The following is a 19,607-nucleotide window of genomic DNA, read 5'->3' as shown; positions in this document are numbered from 1 at the left end:
CAGTCACTGTTCCTCTCCCGCCTGGATACTGCAACTCCCTCCTGGCCGGCCTGCCTGCATCCACTACCCGCCGCTCCAGCTCATCCAGAACTCTGCGGCTCGTCTGGTATTCTCTCTGCCCCAATATGCATTTTAGATAAACAATTAAGATTTAATGCTACTTTATAAGTCAATGTGTATGATTTCATCTTCTCATCTTCTATGTGCTCGTCTTATATACAGCTCTGGAAATAATTAAGAGACCACTCCATGTTCAGAAGGCAATGTTAAGTGGTCTCTTAATTGTTTCCAGAGCTGTAGATAATTTACTCATATCTTTCTCTCATTCATACAAAAATTGTAACTTTTTTCCTTCATCTTTTTTATTTTCATATAATTTACAAGTGAACTGAAACAGTTAAAAAACAATACATTAAAAATCCACAAATCACTACTGTACAGTACAGAGAGTCGCCCCAACCCCCCCAGGGCAATTGGCACAGGAATTACAGCCCCATTCGCACAGCAGGAGCCTGGTCGTTCAGGCCCGGTTCTGACCCAGTTCTGTCACTGCTGTACTCATTGTTCTCGCTGGGTCCTGTCACTATAGTGTCTCGTGTTTTTCTGGCCCCGTTCTGTCAGTGCACTCTTCCGTTGTTCTCACTGGGTCCTGTCACTAGAGTCTTGTGTGTACCCGGCTGGGTTCTGGCCCGGCCCGTCAGTCCAGCTCCTCGTCGGTGGCAGACCGCTGCTCTGTGTTGCTCGCCTCGTCCTCAGAGGTCAACTGCCGGGCCGCTGTGTGGAAGAGCCGCATCAGGTCCCGGAAACGCCCAGACACCTGTGGACACACGGGGACACGCGGACAGACATGGAGAGAAACAGAGACAGACCAGGAAACGGAGACACAGACCAACAAAGGGAGAGTCAGGAGGACACAGGGAGACACACAGGAAGACAGAGTAAGAGACTATGTATGTTTTATCATTTATTCTTCTTACTGCGTTTAATTTATTTATTCATTTTGCTTCTGAAATATGTTTATTAGGCACGCCCCCCTGCCCTCACCTCATTGGCTGTCTTGTTACCCAGCTGAACAGAGATGGCCTGGAAAGTGCTCTGATTGGCTCCCTGCTGCTGACAGGTGGTGAGGATGACCCGGTCTGCCTCCCTGCCACAGAGAAAGACACACAGAGAGTCAGGAAGACAGACAGAAAAAAGCTGAGGGGACACCAGCCTACCTGTTGCTGGAAACCTGTAGAAAGTGCATATTCTTTTGTTGCAGAATTGACGTACTTTTTACAATTTGTCAAATTAGTTAACCTATCAAAGAAAAGCCACGTGAACCTGCTTCACCACAAGACAAGCACGAATATCAATGGCAGAAATAAAGGACGCTGTCAGGAGACGCCCCTTGTCGGCTGACTCAGGGTGGATGTGTGTGTTTGTACTTATAAGTGATAGAGTCTGATAATAAATATTAAAAGGTGAATTGATCCTTTGCAGATTATCAGTGCTGAGTTTCTCTCCCTCTCTTACTCTATTTAACTCTCCCTCACTTTCACTCTCTCCCCCTCACTCACTTTCAGTCTTACTTTCACACTATTCCCCTCCCTTACTTTCAGTCTCTCTCCCTCCCTCACTTTCACTCTTACTTTCACACTCTCCCCCTCTCCCTCACTTTCACTCTCTCCCCCTCACTCACTTTCACTCTTACTTTCACACTATTCCCCTCCCTTACTTTCAGTCTCTCTCCCTCCCTCACTTTCACTCTTACTTTCACACTCTCCCCCTCTCCCTCACTTTCACTCTCTCCCCCTCACTCACTTTCACTCTTACTTTCACACTCTCCCCCTCTCCCTCACTCTCCCCCTCTCCCCTCTCCCTCACTTTCACTCTCCCCCCCCTCCCCCTCTCTCTCTCTCTCTCTCTACCTCCCTCTCACCTGGTCCACAGTATGACCCTCTCCCCACTGGGTGTCATTGAAATGTTCTTGGCGCAGACGGGCGTGTCGGGGGCAGGGCTGGGGTTGGGGCCAGTGGCCTCCCCTCCCCCCAGCGGCGCCCCCTCTGGGAGGACCAGGTGGCGGGGGGGCGGCGTGGCAGAGAGCGTGGAGGGGGAGGCGGCAGCACTCGGGGGGTCACTGCCTCGACCCTCCTCCCAGGGGTCCGTTTCCATGGCGAGGACCTCCTCAGCGACCCTGCTGTCCGGACGACTCTTTTTCGTGGAAGGCTCCCTTCCTCCTCCCCCTCGGTCATCCTCCTCCTCCTCTTCCTCCTCCTCCTCTTTCCTCCTCTCCTTATCGCCCCCTCCATCTCCTGCGCTGTCTTCCTCCTCCGTCGGCTCCCTCTCTCCTGGGCAGTGGGGGAGGGCACCTCCTGCTGGACAGTCCCAAGGCAGCTCCCCACGGCTAACTGGGTCTGAGGGGGACAGAGATGGGAGGACATTAGAGCCCGGAACTGTCAAAGCCCACCGCAGTGAACCATCGAGAAGTAAAATCATAATGGAGCAGGAAGAAGTACAGTATAGCATAGTATAGTGCAGTATAGTTACAGTACCGATCAATACAGTATAATGCAGTATAGTTATAGTAGCCATCAATACAGTATAGTATAGTGCAGTAGTTATAGTAGCCATCAATACAGTATAATGCAATATATTTATAGTACCGATCAATAGTGTAGTATAGTGCAGTATAGTTATAGTAGCCATCAATACAGTATAGTATAGTGCAGTAGTTATAGTAGCCATCAATACAGTATAGTATAGTAGTACAATAAAAGTATGGAACAGTATAGTATAATATACAAATATATAGGAAATGTGGCAATGTAAAATCTTAATAAAAGGACAGAACTGATGACAGAGATTGTAGTATTTCTGTAAGGGATGCTGTGCCGTACCTGAGGGGGGGCTGTGTGGCTCGGCCTCTCCTTCCCTCTCCTCCCTCCTGCCGCCCTGGCCCTCGAGGGGGGGACTGCAGGGGCTACTGGCCCCGAGCTCAGAGGACACGCCACTCTTCACAGACCTGGAGGAGTCCGAGACCTGCAGAGAGAGAGGCAGGGAGGGAGGGAGAGTAAGAGAGTGAGAGAGAGACTTCTGGACAGATCAACACATTAGACCAGGGGTCGGCAACCTTTACTACTGAAAGAGCCATTTTTGAGAAACATTTTTATAAAATAATTTTCCTGGAGCTACAAAAAATATTTGAGCCCTTTAATGCGGGTAACACAGCCTATTTAGCCTATATTAGCCCACCCCCACTATCAATAGCCTAAATGAGCTGTCATTCATATTTTTACAGTGGCTGCCCTACACTTTGAGAAGAAGCTACCCATTGTAGCTATGTGTAGCCTATTTTATTTCGATAACTTCTTATTTGAATAAATCAAGGTCTTTATGATCATTTATGGCAGGCTACTTAAACTTTGCATTTCCATTACGATAATAACATGTTTTGTGAGACAGTGACTGCTGCATTTATGACAATACAAAGTAAACTTCAAAAATAATATTCAGAATTCATTTTCAGGGTTTCTCTTTGTTAAAGAGCCACGGGTTGATGACCCTGGCACTAGACAGGCTGGGAACCAGACAGAAGCACAGGGATGACCTCTGACCTTGGCCGTGTGGCAGTGTGGGCAGCCCTTCCTCTTGTGTCGCCTCAGCTTGGCCTCGTGGGCGGAGTCGTGGCAGGGGCAGGGGCAGTCCTTCGCTCCCTCTGGCCAATCACAGTCCTGCAAGGGGGGTGGGGGGGAGACAAGACAAGACCCAACCAGTCACAAGCCACCTCTGCATCAAACCAGGAACTGCTTGTGCAGCCCAGGGACGGTCTATTGTTTAATATAGACTGTGCATTTTAAATAAATTAATTTGAATAAAATCGAATGATACATCTTTCTCTCGGTGATGCTGGTGCTACGGTTTGCCGAGCACCACCTGTTGACTTTAACCACAGTTCGCTGATCCGGTGTGGAATCCGGTGAACGAAACCACATGCCCAAATGTATTAATGTTTCTACCTTGGTTTTGCCCACCAGTGCTCTGACCCCCGCCCTGTCTGAACTCTGACCTTGTCATTTCCGTGGGCACCCAGCTCCTTCCTTCTCTTGCCCCTCCCGGCGATGGGCGGCATCTTGTGCTGCTCCTCTTCCTCTTCCAGGTCTGGCAGGGTCACTTCCTCAAAGCCCCCCGCCACTCCTCCTCCTCCTCCTCCACTGCCACCCATCCCTCCACCCTCGCCCCCCACTCCACCTTCCTCCGGCCAGGCAGCCTCCTCAAACTGGCATGGGCGCGAGGGTGGGGGGCGCAGCTCGTCGAAAAATACCCAGAATTCCCCCTCCAGGTGGGTGTGTCCTTTCAACAGGGACGACATCTGGGCCTTCAACTAACAGAGAGACGGTGGGAAAGGGGGAGAGCGAAGGGGGGGAGAGAGAGAGAGAGACGATGGGAAAGGGGGAGAGAGAGAGAGCGAGAGAGAGAGAGACGGTGAGAAAGGGAGCGAGCGAGGGGGGAGAGACGGTGGGAAAGGGGGAGAGTGAAGGGGGGAGAGAGAGAGAGTGGGAAAGGGGCAGAGCGAAGGGGGAGAGAGAGACAGTGAGAAAGGGAGCGAGTGAAGGGGGGAGAGAGAGACGGTGGGAAAGGGGGTGAACAAAGTGGGGAGAGAGAGTGGGAAAGGGGCAGAGCGAAGGGGGAGAGAGAGACGGTGGGAAAGGGGGAGAGTGAAGGGGAGAGAGAGAGATGGTGGGAAAGGAGGAGAGCAAAGGGGGGAGAGAGAGAGCAGGGAGGGGAAGGGGAGAAGAGGGTAGGAGGAAGGGGAAGACAGAGAAGGTATAAGACCGACATTAATGGACAGTCAGAGAGACAGGAAGACAGACAGAGACAGAAACAGTTACACAGGGACGGTGACAAAGACACCGGCGGAAACACAGAGGAAGATGCAGAAACACGAGACAGATTTACAGAGACACAGATGCTCGGAGCACACAGGCCCAGACGGACAGCCGTACTTCCTGGATGCCGGCGGGGGTGAGGTCTGGCCCCCCCTGCAGCGCGCGGACGATCCGGTGGTAGTGGGCGGAGCTCTCACCGAAGCAGATCTCCAGCTGTCGCAGGAACCGCCGGCTGCGCTCGAACGCCTGCTGCTCTGCAAACTGGGAGAGAGAGAAGGGGAGTGGTGCGAGACAGATCGCAATGACATACAACAGTGCTGTATCTTGGTTTTTAAAATGTATCACATAAGATATAAAAAATGTGATTGGTTAATCAATGGGCATTAGATAATATTTACATTTAAATACCTGACTCCACATGTGTGAGTTTTAAACGTTCGTTTGCCTTTCATTATTATACCAAAGCGTTTAAAGAGCTATCGGTTAAAATGAGCGTTTTTGGCTCTTGTAGGTCGATCGCTTCCCATATAATTGCCAGTCATAAATTAATCGAGGCAGAAGACGTGTACGGTCTGTTGTGACTCTGTGCCGTACCAGTCCGCACTCCAGCGCCTGCTCAGGCAGCAGGAAGGCTGCAAAGTCACGTAGCAGGTCCGGCCAGTCGGTCAGTACCGCCCTGAGCTGCGAGAAGAGCTCCACGGCGCTGCGCTGCTGCTCCCCCCCCCGCTCAAACTCGTACAGCAACCCCAGGAACTCCTCCACCTTCCCGGGACAGCCCTGCAGAGCCTCCCGCACCTGGGGGAGAGGAGAGGGAGACGGTCAGTGTTCTTGTGTCCTGGCGTGTCTCGTGGTCTCGGCCCGTCTCTCGGGGTGTCCCCTTCGGTCTCACCCGGTTCAGGTAGGCCTGTGCGAAGGCGATGTCTTTGCTCTCCCTCAGGGGGTCGTTCTCCAGGATTTGGGCGTCGTACAGCAGCAGCAGTTTCTTGCTGTCCTTGCTGTCCCGCTCCCGTCGCCCGCTGCGCCTCAGACTGCGGGAGGGCGTCCGTCCTCGGCCTGTGGCGGGTGGAAAGGAAGAGATAAAGGGGAGGAAGAGGAAATACTTTATTCTTATTATAATTTCTTATTATTGGAGTTAATCATCTTATCCCTCCAACAGCTCTTACATAAAGCTGGAATTCACACACACACACAAATACTGACCTCTGCCCCGGCCCCCTCCCTTGCCGCTGGTCTCGGGAGGCCCCGCCCCCTGGGGAGCCTCTCGGCCAATAATCTTACTGGCGTCACACTCTCCGGACTCCTCCCCCTTGCGGGCCACTCCCCCGTCCTCCTCCTCCTCCGAGTTCTCCTCCTGGGAATTCTGGGAAGTCTGTGAGTTGTCCTCCTCCTCCGAGTCACCCTCTGGACAGAGTCGGCGCTCCGAGGCCAACCAGGTCAACTTCTCCATTGTCTCCTGGACACGGAAATGACACGTTACACGCATACTGCACACAGGTTACACACACACACACACACACACACACACACAGAGTACCCAGGAGAAACAGCTCACACTACGCAGTCTGTCCTCACCTGCAGCTCGGGGACAGACAGCACCGACTCTTCAGATGCCGATGACATCACTTCCTCCTCGTCTTCGTCCTGCGTGAGGTCGTCAAAGTCCTCCTCCTCCTCCTCCTCCCCTGGCCTCTCTCGCTCCCCCTCTCCCTCTGCATCTCTCCCCCTCTCCCCGTCTACCTCCTCCTCCTCCTCCTCCTCCTCTTCTTCCTCCTCCTCCGCCCTCTCCCCATCTCCCTCTTTCTCCTCTCCCTCTCCCTGCCCCGCCTCTTCCTCCACTTCCACCTCTTCTTCCTCTTCCTCCTCCTCCTCCTCCTCTCCCTCCCCTTCCTCTGCCTCTTTCTCCTCTTCGCCCTCACCCCCTTCCCCCTCTCCCCTCTTCTCCCCACTCCCTTCACCTCCCCCCCTCTCCTCTTCCTCCCGTCCGCCTCCCTGGTCACCCCCACCATCGCTCTCTCCCTCCCTCTCCACCCTGCCTCCACCACCACCACCACCACCACCACCACCTCCTTTTCCTCCTCCTTCTCCTCCTCCCTCTTGCTCCCCATCTCCCTCCTCCCCTGTCTGGGTCCTTGTCTCCGTCCCCGAGCTCAGGGTCCTTGGTCCTCTTCTCAGTCTGACCGTTTGCAGGGCCCCGTCCACTTTTCCAATTCTCAAACTGACCGATGCTCGCTCCCTCTCTACCTCGCTCCCTACCTCCTCTCCATCACTACCTCCCTCCTCTCTCTCGCTCCCTCCCTCCTCTCCCTCGCTCTCAGACTCTCCCCCGCTCTCCCGAAATGAACCCAGCCTTCCGTGCCCCTCCCCCTCGCTCTCCTCCTCCTCCTCCTCCTCCCCCTCCCCATCGCTCTCCTTCTCCCTCTCGCCCTCCCCCTCCGTTTGGGGACAAAGCTGTACCTCCTCTCCCCCTCTCTCCTGCGCCTCCTCCTCTTCCCCTCTCTCCTCCTCCTCTCTCTCTCCCTCTATGTCCATCAATCTCTCCAGGGCATCGGCTCTGCTCTCCAGGCTGGACGCCGGGCTCCCAGACGATTCGGACAGAGCCAGGAGGGGCGCCCCGAAATCACTGCCCGACTCCCAACCCATGCCTTCCTCCTCCTCCTCCTCTTCCTCCCCCCATCCTCCTCTCTTCTCCTCCTCCTCCTCCATCTCTCCGTCAGATGGGCAGCGCTGCAGATCGGGCCAGGGGGCACAGGTATGTGGTGGTGTCTGCTCTTTGGTGGATCTGGGAGATGCCTGGTTGAGGATGTGGGGGACCCCACACCCAGGGGGCGGAGAGAGGGGGTATGTGTTCAGATCCCGGGGGCCCCCTTGTGTTAGACTCATATCATCCGGGGCTGGGGGGGTCCCTCTGGTGTCCACATCAAGGAAGGTCTTCTGGGGAACTGCTTTCGGGGCCCCTTGGCAGTTTTGCATCACCAGGCTGGGGGGACCCGCTTGAGGCATCAGAAAGAACTGCGGAGCCCCTCCAGGCACTGAGCCGATGAGGAGGATCTGGGGGGAGGCGGCGGTGGCGTCCGTGGCGTCCGTGGATAGTTGGGGTCTCCCTCCTGCTGGCTTGCCTTGTGAGTGCGTGGGGAGAGCGCAGAGAGGGGGTGGGGCCCCATTTGAAAGCTCTGGGGGGCCTGAAGGTTTTGGGGCATCTGTGGTTTCAGGGGGGCTGGGGGCATTCGGGGGGTCCCCCTGGGCATTACACAACGCCACATCCCGAACCCTGTCTCTCTCAGTGGGGTCGGCCGGGCGGATGCTTTCGGGGCTGCCCGGGAGTCTGGGGGAGTGCTTGGGGGATGAGGGGGGGGCGCTCAAGAGGAACTCGGGATGGGGCTGCAGCTTGGGGGGGGTGTCTGCAGGGGGGGCACCCTCGGCCGAAGCCGGCGTCCACTCTTGGGCGGCCGTGGCTCCCCGGGAGAAGCCAACAAGCCTGCGGAGCTGCGTCAGGGCGCCATCGGGGTGGGTGACGGGGTCGTGGGGCGGGGAGGTGGGCCGAGCCAGGGGCTGGGGCAATCCCTGTGGGGTGGGGACGGGGCGGACCACGGTGGTGGCAGTCAAGGGGGCGGCCAGGTTGATGATGACAGTTGGGTGTAGCAGGTTGCAGACCCCGCCCACCCCTGGCCTCGTGGCTGCTACCTGCCCTGCTCCCCGGACACCCCCCCCCGCACCCGCCAGGCTTAGCAGGTTCACGGCCCCCCCCGCCGGGATGGTGAGCAGGAAAGGGGGAGTTGGGGGGCTGGGGGGGGCCGGCTGGATGTGTAGGAATCTGCGTGGGGCGTTGGGTCTCTGCTTGGCACCCGGCTTCCTCGGGGGCGCCCCACAGGATGCTGGGGGGCACATACTGCGGCCTGCCGTCGCTCCTCCTCTGGGCCCGCAGGGGGAGCCCACACAGGCTGGGGCCACAGCAGCAGGAACAGCACAGGCGCTCAGGATGGGGGGCGCGGGCAGCAGGGGAGGGGGGTGCTTGTCAGAGGAAGAGGAGCAGGTGGGGGAGGGGGAGGTGGGAGGGGCCGGCTTCCTCCTGCCGTTCTGCTGCAGCTCCTTCCCCGAGATGCGCGTCAGGGCCACGGTGGGGTTGAAGTTCAGGGGGCTGCCGCAGAGAGGAAGGCTGCCAGGCAACAGCACGGCAGGGAGGGACCCATTCACCCGGGCGCCGGGGGGATCGACCAATGGGAGCGCCCGTCCCAACTTGCGCGGGGCCGCTGGGGCTCCGGCCGGGCGGGGGCGTGGGGGCTTCACTCCGGAAGGATGGAGGCGCAGGGTGACCCCTGGGGGCAGGTCAGGGGGGTAGTGCTTCCTGGGGGGCAGCGACTCGTGCCCCGCGGCAAGTGCCTCCCCCGCCGAATCCGCACTCTGGGTGTAATCCAGCGCAGCTTTGTGGATGAGAGGCAGGCTCTTCTGAGGAATGAGAAGAGGAAGGGGAGGAAGAGAGCGGGAGAGGGTGGGCAAATACTGCATTAGTGGGGCATTTTAACACAAGAGACACATGGACGGTGAAAACACAGACAATACACAACATCAACACAACTGTGCGACAACACACCTGCAGCCAGGCAGGCAAAGTGGACGGCTCTCTCTCAGCAGGGGGGCGGGCATCAGCAGGTTCGACTCTGTTGCAAGCCAGCGCCATGGGGGGAACCTGTTTCGTCTGCATGAAATGCTGGAAGGAGGAACAGGGGACAATTTACAACGTGACACAGCCATTCCTGCCCCCATGTGTCATGCTTAAAAAGTGTCCCTATTTTCCTGTGTCCCTCCATAAACCATGCCCATATCTTTTCCTGTGACTCTCCATTTAAATCTCTGCCACCTCCCTCTCTCCCCTCCATCTATCTCACCCTACCCTCCCTCTTTTCCTCTCTCTCTCTCTCTCTCTCTCTCTCTCTCTCTCTCTCTCTCTCTCTGTCTGACCTTGAAATCACTGTCTGGCGCCCTCCGGTGGCCCAGGTCGCGCAGGTGCATGCGCAGCTGCTGCACAGTCTTGGTGCGGAGGAGGTAGCGGCACATCAGTTGGTGGGGAAACTCCGTCTCGGCAAAGTGTTTCAGGCCCAGGATAATGAGACTGAGGGAGAGCGGTACAGAGAGGGAGAGAGGGAGAGCAGTACAGAGAGGGAGAGAGGGAGAGGGTACGTCAATTTATCCGCTTGCGTGTAGTGTCCGTGGATCAGCGGTCGTGTAGTGTCGGTGCATCAGCAGTGTCAGTACCTCTCCTCCCCTCGAGTGTAGACAGTCTTGATGCGGGGGGGGTGCACTGCAGGGTCAAGGCTGCAGACAGGAAGTAGTTCGGGGTACAGGAACTCCTTGCGGGTCGCCAGGAGCCAGGCCAGGCGGGGGGGCAGGGTGGGGTACGGCCGCACTGTCAGAACACATAACAGAGTGTTGGCACACACTCACACAACACACAACACACTCGCAGAACACGCAATACAGTCACCCAACCATGCCGCACACACACACTTACACAACAACGCCGCACTCTCATGACAATGCACACATACACACTTTTGCACAACACCACCAAACGTTAAACAGCATAGCACAGAAGTCTGATTGACAACATTAACACAACAACATATCCCCAATGACAAGAACAGCAGGGACGGGTAAACACACCAGTCACAAAGTAAACAGGCTGGTTTTGCTCACCCACTGTGGAGCAGCGCTGGCGAGGGGGCTGGGGCAGTGTTGGCTGGCAGAGCTGAGGTCGGAGGTCGTGGTCAAACTCTTCCAGCAAGGCCAGCGACCCCTCCAGGTTGCAGGGGCGGAACATGCTGACATAGCCGGGTTCCAGCACCCCTCGAGACATCTCCCCCCGGCCTGCAAAACACAGCAGCTCCGACTGAGAGCGTGCACACGAGAGAGAGAGAAACAGTATCAGTGTCTTTAGTGCCATTGTGTTTACAGTTTTTAACGTATCAGTCTAATTATAATGTCAGTGTTTACAGTCTTTACAGTGTCAATGTGTTTACAGTGCCAGTTGTATTTACAGTGTCAGTGTGTTTACAGTGCCAGTTGTATTTACAGTGTCAGTGTGTTTAGTGTTTACAATGCCTGTGTTTACAGTGCCAATATATTTACAGTGCCAGTATACTTAAAGCATTTACATTGTTTACAGTGTAGAGTCCAAAGTGTTTACAATGCTTACAATGCCTGTGTTTGAAGTGCTTACAATGCTATTGTGTTTAGTGATTACAATGCCAGTGTGTTTACAGTACCAGTGTGTTTTAGCGTTTACATTGCCAATATATTTACAGTGCCAGTATATGTAGTGTTTACAGTGCCAGTATACTTACAGCATTTACAATGCCAGTATATTTTCAGTGTCAGTGTGTTTTTAGTGTTTACAGTGCCAAGGCATTTACAGTGCTTGTGTTTACAGTGCCCATGTAATTGCAATGCCTGTGTTTACAGTGCTCACAGTACCAGTGTGTTTACAGTGTCAGTGTGTTTTAGTGTTTACAATGCCTCTGTGTTTAGTGCCAATATATTTACAGTGTCAGTGTGTTTTAGTGTTTACAATGCCTGTGTTTACAGTGCCAATATATTTACAGTGCCAGTATATGTAAAGTGTTTACAGTGCCAATATATTTACAGTGCCAGTATACTTACAGCATTTACAATGCCAGTATATTTTCAGTGCCAGTGTTTTTAGTGTTTACAGTGCCAATGCATTTACAGTGCCAGTGTTTACAGTTCTCGTGTGTTTACAGTGCCCATGTGATTACAGTGCCCATGTGATTACAATGCCTGTGTTTACAGTGCTCACAGTGCCAGTGTTTTTAGTGTTTACAGTGCCAATGTGTTTACAGTGCCCATGTAATTATAATGCCTGTGTGTTTACAGTGTTCACAGTGTTTACAGTGCCAGTGTGTTTACACTGCCCGTGTGTTTAGTGTTCAGTGTTTACAGTGCCCATGTGATTAGTGTTTACAGTGCCAATGCGTTTACAGTATGTGTTTACAGTGCCCATGTAATTATAATGCCTGTGTGTTTACAGTGCCAGTGTGTTTACACTGCCCGTGTGTTTAGTGTTCAGTGTTTACAGTGCCCGTGTGATTACAGTGCTACTATATATACAGTGCCCGTGTGATTACAGTGCCAGTATATTTACAGTGCCGATGTGATTAGTGTTTACAGTGCCCGTGTGATTACAGTGCCAGTATATTTACAGTGCCCATGTGATTACAGTGCCAGTATATTTACAGTGCCCATTTGTTTACAGTGTTCACAGTGCCAGTGCGTTTACAGTGCCCATGTGTTTACAGTGCCAGTGTGTTTACAGTGTTCATAGTGCCAGTGTATTCACAGCGTCTGGAGGCAGGGACACTCACCAGGAAGTGGCGAGTGGTGGCTGCCTCACTCTGCAGCGACGGCACTGTGCTGGACAGCAGGTGCACCTGGGTCAGCAACTGGATATGCTGCAGAGAGAGGGGTGGGCAAGAGAGGACAGTGAGTGTCTATCATTACCTGCAATGTGATTGATTTAAATGTCTCAGTTCTCTGTATGTGTGTGACTTTTCTCACCTGTTGCATCTGCTGCTGGAGCTGCAGTTTCTGGGCATGGTCGAGCAGCAGGGCGCTGGGGGGGGGCAGCAGCAGCATGGACCCTTGGGGGTTGCTGGTGGGGGCGGGGGGGGTCTCAGCCCGGGCCTCCTGCAGGGCTCGGCGCTGGTGCAGGGCCTCCAGCTGCTCTCTCACAGTGCGGTGTCTCTCGGTCAGCATGAGCGCCAGGGGCTCCTCAAATCTGCAACCACATGCACAGAGACACACAGAGAGAGAGACAGAGACAGACACAGGGAGAGAGACACAGAGAGAGACACAGAAAGAGAGTCAAACAAAGAGCTTTCAATTACCAGATGTACAGATAGGGGCCAGCACTGTCTGGACTGCAGGTCCAAGGCTGACACCATGTGTGTGTGTGTGTGTGTGTGGGTGCGCGCGCACGCATGAAATTGTGTGTCTCTGTGTGTCTCTCTCTCTCTCTCTCTGTGTTGTATACACATTGTTGCTCTGTGAGCCCTGGGCTCAGGCTGCCTGGCTCACTGGCTCGGAGGCAGGCATGGCCCAGGCCAGGAGAGCGTCTCTCTGCCTCCCCACCCAAACAGACACAGCATCGCTCAGCTGCTCTGTCCCGTAAAAGGGAGGGACTCTGTGTGTGTATGTGTGTCTGTGTGTGTATTTGTGTGTCAGTGTGTATCTTCAATGACAGAGAGAGAGGGGATGAGCTTACTGGATGGCCTGCGGGACGTTGAATTTGGGGGTGCCCCCTTCCTCCTCCCTCTCATCCTCGTCATCTGGCTCCGGCACACCCATCTCATCCTGGAACTGAGGGAGGGAGGGGGGGGGGGGGTGTGGAGAGATTCAGTGGACAAGGACTACGTAGACAGACAGTGAGTCACACACACACACACACACACACACACACACACACACACACAGAGACACACAGACAAGTACAGGCATACAGGCACACAACTCTCTCTCTCTTTCTGACTGTCTGTCTGTCTGTCTGTGTGTCTCTCTCTCTCTCTCTCTCTCTCTCTCTCTCTCTCTCTCTCTCTCTCTGTGTGTCTTACCGTCTCAAAAAGCTCCTCCATCAGCTCATTCACTTCCTTCTCTGTGTGAGAGAGAGAGAGAGAGAGAGAGAGAGAGTGATTATCTGACAGACTAACAAACAGATAGCTGTTCAGTGTCCCTGTTGTGTGGTGCTGTCACGATACCAGAATTTTTACTTCGATAACAATACTGGATCTAGTATCACAATATTCGATTCCGAAACGATACTCTATACTGGAAACAATACTCGATACTACAGGTTGGCCGATTAATCAGGGCCGATAACAGCTTTTTGAAACTATCGGTAGTCGGCAGAAATGGACACCGATAAATGGCCGATAGTTTTTTGGGTTTGTACGCATTAATATCTTGGGTTATAGGGGTCAAACACGGCCTCTAGTGGTGAAATGAAAACCAACACCGAATCCTAAGGGAGTTCATGGACACGTGTGACTTGGCTCAGCGCGCAGGCGTTGCTTGTCTGGAACTGATGCTCGCTTAACAACCTTGGCTGAGAGAAGAGGTACGTAAATAAGTTGCCAATAAAAAGTTGTTGTGACACTGTAAATCAAACATTGAAAACAAACAAAACTAAATGGAAGGTACTTTGTTTACGTATTATAAATAGGTATATAGCACCTATATCCCCAAAAATCTGTGGACATTTCAGAGCTTTCATACAGCAACATTTCCCCATTACATTATTTTTTTTACCGATGAAATACTGTGTTTCGAAGGGGATTATACCATTTATTTGATCGGGAAGTACAATTGATATTATCTATGTCCCCTAAGTAGTTTAGTAGTGAAGAATAACAATTGCTGCATTTAAAAATATTTTATATGAAGGTATTATACACTCGGAGCAGTGTGGGCATTTAAATCAGGGCATGTTGGATTTGGATCTTTTCTCAAATATGTAGATTCATATTTCTGTTTATGAACCTGTTCGTTTATATTATTTATTTTGAATCGTATTTATTTGTGTAAAACAAGTGTGTGGATTACAAACATTGTGTGTGTGTGTGTACATGGTGCCGCCCTTATATGATTCCAGAATTTTCTAATGTTTCCTTGCTAATCCGGTTGTAAAATAACAGCAGCCACCTTTATTACCTGCAAATGCAACACAAAAATCTATAAATAAAAGTAATACAATGCGTGGTGCGTTTACATCTACATGCAGTTTACATCTACATGCGTGAAATACTGTCTTGTCTCTGTTTTAGCAGAGCCAGCAGCGCATCCGCTATGACTGAGACCAGGCACCGCTGACCACAGCTCTGAGCCTCTCTGCGCCGCAGCTTTATTTACACATCTACACATTCTTCTCTAGCCGTTATATCTGAAAATAAGTAAAGTACACAAAGTTTGTTATTACTTCATTATGTGTAGTTTATTTTCATCAATGATCTAAAAAGGGTCATGTTGATTTAATGCTGTAATTTTAGCAAAAACTTTCCAATAAATTCATTCTTCATAACTCCCTCATATTTTTCCAATTTTCAAAGTTTTGCAGAATTTGAATTGATCTATTTTAATGGTTGCAATTTTACATTGAGTGCTATATATTTGATGGAATATATATTGATTTTACTGATAAAGAAAAATAATCGGCTGATTAATCGGAAATTGGCTTTTCCACCCACCCTAATTATTGTTATCGGTATCGGTTTTGAAAATCCCCTATTGGTCGACCTCTACTCGATACTGGAAACAATACTTGATTCTAAAACGATACTCTATACAGCAGGGGTTCCCAAATGTGGCCCTTGAGGATGTTTGGTGCGGCCCCCCAAAGCCAACCTTCAACCACCCCTTTTCTGAAGCTTTTCTATATTTTTACACTTCATGACAATTTTCTGTAACAAATTGCACATATAATTTGGGGGAAAATAATAAAACAATGAATGTTAATAAATGTATAGGAAATAAAACCAGTGGTTTCTTTTCTACTGCGGCCCCCCATCCCATGCAACCTCGGGAAATTGGCCCTCCATCACCAGACATTGGGAAGCCCTGCTATACTGGAAACAATACTCAATTTCCGAAACGATACTTTATACAGAAAACAATACTCAATACCGAAATGATACTCGATACCAAAACGATACCACAACAAAAACAAATCATATGTATTATCCAAAGTCACTCCTTCCACACCTTGCCCAATCCAAATTACATATTGTAAAAACTTTTCAATGGACATTGTTTTGTAGGGGTTAAACAAAGACTTAATTTCAGAAACTCCTTTTATTTTTTGGTGTGTGTTTTTGGTTTGCATTGTGCGATCGCTGAATTACACTCCGTCCCCGGGAAGGTATCCGTGTATCTTTCTCTCTTGCTTGCGGTTGTTCTACGGTGTGTTTATTGCCGTGCGAGTCTGAAAGAGCTCATTCTATAGATCTATCTTTCTAGTACTTTTATTGTAAGCCATAAATATTTATTTTGTCTGTATTGTGTTTAGATACACATAAGCACAATATTTATTATAGTCTACAGATATATGCTTATATTCCATGGCAACTTACTGGTGATGCGCACGGCGCGGTCGTTGCGGTAGTCCTCCCGGTCCGGCTCGTCGATGTCGTCCAGGAAGTTGTACTCTGGGTCATCCTCGTCGTCGCCCTCCTCTGAACACAGCAGGACAGAGAGGGGTCAACACACACAATCTCAACAACACACACACACACACAGACACCCATCCTCTCCCCCCAGTGACCCCTGACCTTCGTTGTCGCCCTCGGAGGTCATGAGGCCGAGCAGCCAGCCCTGCCACTCGGTGTCCTCGGGGGTGGGCGGCTCGTACATGTCGGGCGTGATGTCGGGGGCTCGGAGCTCTGCCTCCAGGCGGCCCAGCGGCACGTTCTTCAGGGGCCGCTTAGAGCGAGTCCGACACGCCACCAGACTGTCCTCCAGAGACTGGAGAGGGAGAGAGAGAGCGCGAGAGAGACAGAGGGAGAGGGAGGATGTAATTAAACCACTGTCTTGCAGAGACTAAGAGAGAGGGGGAAAATGGGGTAGAGGAACATAGAAACAGAAGGAGAGGGAGCGGGAGCGGGAGGGAGAGAGAGAGAGGGGGACAGACTCGGACTCATACTTACTCGGACTCTCCCCAGTGTTACCTGGTAGGGCTCTATGCACACAGGGCTCAGCGCCAGCTCCTCCTCCACCGCATGCAGCTTCTCCATGAAACTGCAGTCCGGGGGGGGACGGGCAGCTCGGGAGGGGCCACGGGCGGGGCCAGAGGCTGTGGGGGGTGGCGGGGGGCCCATGGGCACCACCTCCACACTCAGGTGTCTCTGCTGGAGGGGACCCTGGAGAGAGAGCCAGAGAGAGGGTGTAGCAACCTGTCGCAGGAGTCCTTACCTGGGTGTCAGGTGAGATACCTGTATTGGTTCACCATTTGCTGATCAGGTGTGTGTCTGTGGGTGTGTGTGTGTGTGTGTGTGTGTGTGTGTGCAGTTCCCTGTGTCAGGTGTGTGTTACCTGTGTGGGGCTGCTGCTCCTCTCGTCGTCTCCCTCTGAATATTCCAGAGGGGTCCTGGGCCGCCCGCCCCGGCCCCCCCTTGGGGACGAGGCTGTGCTCTCCACGTCGCTCTCCAGGAACGTCTGAAACAGACACACACACACAGAAACGCACACACACAGTGAGGAACACAACAGAGATCGCCACTGTAGGATGAATTACATGAACGGACAAAAAGAACAACGAATGCAGAACAAAAGAGGTGCCTTTGCATCTGACCTCCTCGGCCGTCTCATCCTCCTCTTCCTCGTCAGGGCAGTACTCTTCATCAGAGGAGTCTTCTTCATCCAGAGGGATGTCCACAAACTGAGGGGGCTGGTGGAGAGACACAGATAGAGAGAGTAAAATGGAGAGAAGCTGTATGGCTGTGCATTACTTTGTGTGTGTGTCTGTGTGTGGTTGTAGTGTAGTCTCTCCTACCTTCACTTCATTCGGTTTCTTGATGGGAGAGATGTTCCATGTGGGAATGACCTGCAGAGACAGAGAGAGAGAGAGAGAGAGAGAGAGAGAGAGAGAGAGAAGGGCTGTTGGGGTTGCAGCGCTGGGGACAGACCCTGTATGAAGGGAAGGTTTCTCTCTGTTTGTTGTTGTTGCAGAATAAAATAAACTCACCACCCCCTTCTCCACCACTTCCTTCAGCTTAGAGCGGGTCATCTTGGGCTCCTGCAGAGACAGAGGGACAGAGCTTTGTGTAAATGTACATCTGAGCCTTTTTTATTGCCCTCATCCTTATTTTATTATCCTTGTTTCTATTGATCATTTGTGTCTCTTTCTTTAAATGCTTTGGCAACACATCCTGTATGACAAAATAGCACCAATAGAGAGAGAGAAAGAGTCAGTCAGTCAGCCAGAGAGAGCGAGAGAGGGATGTTGAGGAATAATGGGAGGCAATCCAAAACTCCAAAAGCAAACACATACAAAAAAAGAAGAATCCCAAAGCGTATTTTACTTTATTTTATTTTTTTCTCATAGTGAGAGTGCATGACCTTTGACCCCCATGTCTGCACTATAAATCTATCAGAATTGGATGAGATTTTCGGGGGCAAATATAAATAACTATATAAATATTCTGATTCGGTTATTGTTCAAACTGCTCTGCTACCGTACAGCACTGGCTATAACGACAGGAAGAGGTGCAGGGGAAACAGGGCGTGCGGTACTCACAAACATGGGCATGTCCTGCGTCTCACTGATGGCGGCCTTCATCATGGCAACGACGTGCTCGTTCGTGATCACTTCCTGTGGGAGGTCAGAGGGCAAAGGTCAGGGCTGGACCAGAGGGTCAGTCAGTCCTAGCTGGTGTATCTTTCAGTCAGTGTGTCAGTCAATCAGTCAGTGTGTCAGTCCGACAGTCAGTGTGTCAGTCAATATGTATCAGTGTGAACCAGTCTGTGTGTCAGTCAGTGTGTATCAGTGTGAACCACTCTGTGTGTCAGTCCGTCAGTCAGTCAGTCAGTCAGTCAATGTGTGAGTCAGTGTGTCAGTTATTTTGTCAGTGGATGGTCAGTAGGTCAGTGGGCCAGTGGGTGAAACTCACATGTATGATGTTCCTGACATTGACCGTGGTCAGATTGTGTTGTCTGGACTTGCTCTCCAGCTCTCTGTCCAGCTGTCCATCCACCTCGATCTCGCAGTCTGGCGGCACGCTCTCACCACCCCCCGGCCCCGTCCCTCGCTTCCTTTTCACACCCCCGCGCCGCCGCCCGCGCCGGCCGCCACTCTCCTTCTCATCTGGAGCGACATACAGATGCACAGATAGACACACACAGACACGCAACAACACAGAGAGGCACAGACACACGGACACAACACAGAGAGAGATAAGAATAGGCACAGAGACAGTAATTCACAGCCAGTAGGACAGGGTGCAGAGACGGGCAGTGAGACAGGCACTGAGACAGGGTGCAGAGACAAACACTGAGACAAGGTGCAGAGACAGGGTGCAGAGACAGGCAGTGAGACAGGCAGTGAGACAGGGTGCAGAGACAGGCAGTAAGACAGGGTGCAGAGACAGGCAGTGACACAGGGTGCAGAGACAGGCAGTAAGACAGGGTGCAGAGACAGGCAGTGAGACAGGGTGCAGAGACAGGCAGTGACACAGGGTGCAGAGACAGGCAGTGAGAAAGGCAGTGTACCCAGGGTGATGACCAGGCCCAGCTCTGTGTCCTCTTCTGTCTGCGGGGAGCGCTGGGGAGGGGTGGAGTCGTCGCCACTGGGAGCCGGAGCTGCAGAGACACACCCACCCACACGGGGTGGCAGTGAGCACTGGACGTCTCGAGAACCTCGACCACCTCTCCCTCTCCTTCTCTCGGCTCTACCTGCGGTCCCGGCATCCTCACTACTCCCAGTCTGGCTTTGACCTTTGAACCGGGGGGACTGCCTCCGTGGCGATGCTGCCTCCAGGGAGACCTCCTGACGCTCCATGGCTGCCGTGAAGATCTTCCTCCTCTCTGGGGTGCGCGGGACCTCGGAGGGGGACGGGGGTGTCGGGAAGGCAGGGTGCTCCTCCTGTCTGATGGCTTTGGTCCGGGCAGGGGCCGGCTCCGGGGACGAGGACTTCCTCTTGCGGGCCAGATTCATCATGAACTTGGACCTGAAAGAACCACACG

At 52.5% G+C, this 19,607-nt stretch overlaps 1 protein-coding gene across 1 annotated transcript in view; it reads right to left on the bottom strand.

Moving 5' to 3' along the window:
* Positions 1-316: 316 nt before the first annotated feature.
* gon4lb (gon-4 like b) overlaps positions 317-19,607 on the bottom strand; it is a 21,142-nt gene continuing 1,851 nt past the window's right edge. The window contains exons 2-30 of the mRNA XM_066721124.1: positions 19,134-19,591; positions 18,536-18,729; positions 18,163-18,237; positions 17,611-17,661; positions 17,419-17,469; positions 17,218-17,313; positions 16,959-17,081; positions 16,595-16,786; positions 16,199-16,391; positions 16,001-16,102; positions 13,490-13,530; positions 13,144-13,238; positions 12,438-12,657; positions 12,245-12,331; positions 10,560-10,752; positions 10,119-10,269; positions 9,825-9,975; positions 9,457-9,573; positions 6,441-9,311; positions 6,069-6,321; positions 5,758-5,921; positions 5,463-5,663; positions 4,986-5,129; positions 4,049-4,363; positions 3,597-3,713; positions 2,880-3,021; positions 1,922-2,396; positions 1,045-1,147; positions 317-817 (exon numbers count right to left, since the gene is read on the bottom strand). Coding sequence (XP_066577221.1) covers positions 698-817; positions 1,045-1,147; positions 1,922-2,396; positions 2,880-3,021; positions 3,597-3,713; positions 4,049-4,363; positions 4,986-5,129; positions 5,463-5,663; positions 5,758-5,921; positions 6,069-6,321; positions 6,441-9,311; positions 9,457-9,573; positions 9,825-9,975; positions 10,119-10,269; positions 10,560-10,752; positions 12,245-12,331; positions 12,438-12,657; positions 13,144-13,238; positions 13,490-13,530; positions 16,001-16,102; positions 16,199-16,391; positions 16,595-16,786; positions 16,959-17,081; positions 17,218-17,313; positions 17,419-17,469; positions 17,611-17,661; positions 18,163-18,237; positions 18,536-18,729; positions 19,134-19,591 — 7,495 coding nt within the window. The 3' untranslated portion in view covers positions 317-697. The remainder of the gene's footprint in view (positions 818-1,044; positions 1,148-1,921; positions 2,397-2,879; positions 3,022-3,596; positions 3,714-4,048; positions 4,364-4,985; positions 5,130-5,462; positions 5,664-5,757; positions 5,922-6,068; positions 6,322-6,440; positions 9,312-9,456; positions 9,574-9,824; positions 9,976-10,118; positions 10,270-10,559; positions 10,753-12,244; positions 12,332-12,437; positions 12,658-13,143; positions 13,239-13,489; positions 13,531-16,000; positions 16,103-16,198; positions 16,392-16,594; positions 16,787-16,958; positions 17,082-17,217; positions 17,314-17,418; positions 17,470-17,610; positions 17,662-18,162; positions 18,238-18,535; positions 18,730-19,133; positions 19,592-19,607) is intronic.

The sequence above is a fragment of the Amia ocellicauda genome, chromosome 14 (genome assembly GCF_036373705.1).
Source record: "Amia ocellicauda isolate fAmiCal2 chromosome 14, fAmiCal2.hap1, whole genome shotgun sequence".
In the NCBI taxonomy this organism is placed as follows: domain Eukaryota; kingdom Metazoa; phylum Chordata; class Actinopteri; order Amiiformes; family Amiidae; genus Amia; species Amia ocellicauda.
Note: the sequence above shows the minus strand (reverse complement) of the source record. Positions and strands in the feature narration are given on the sequence as shown.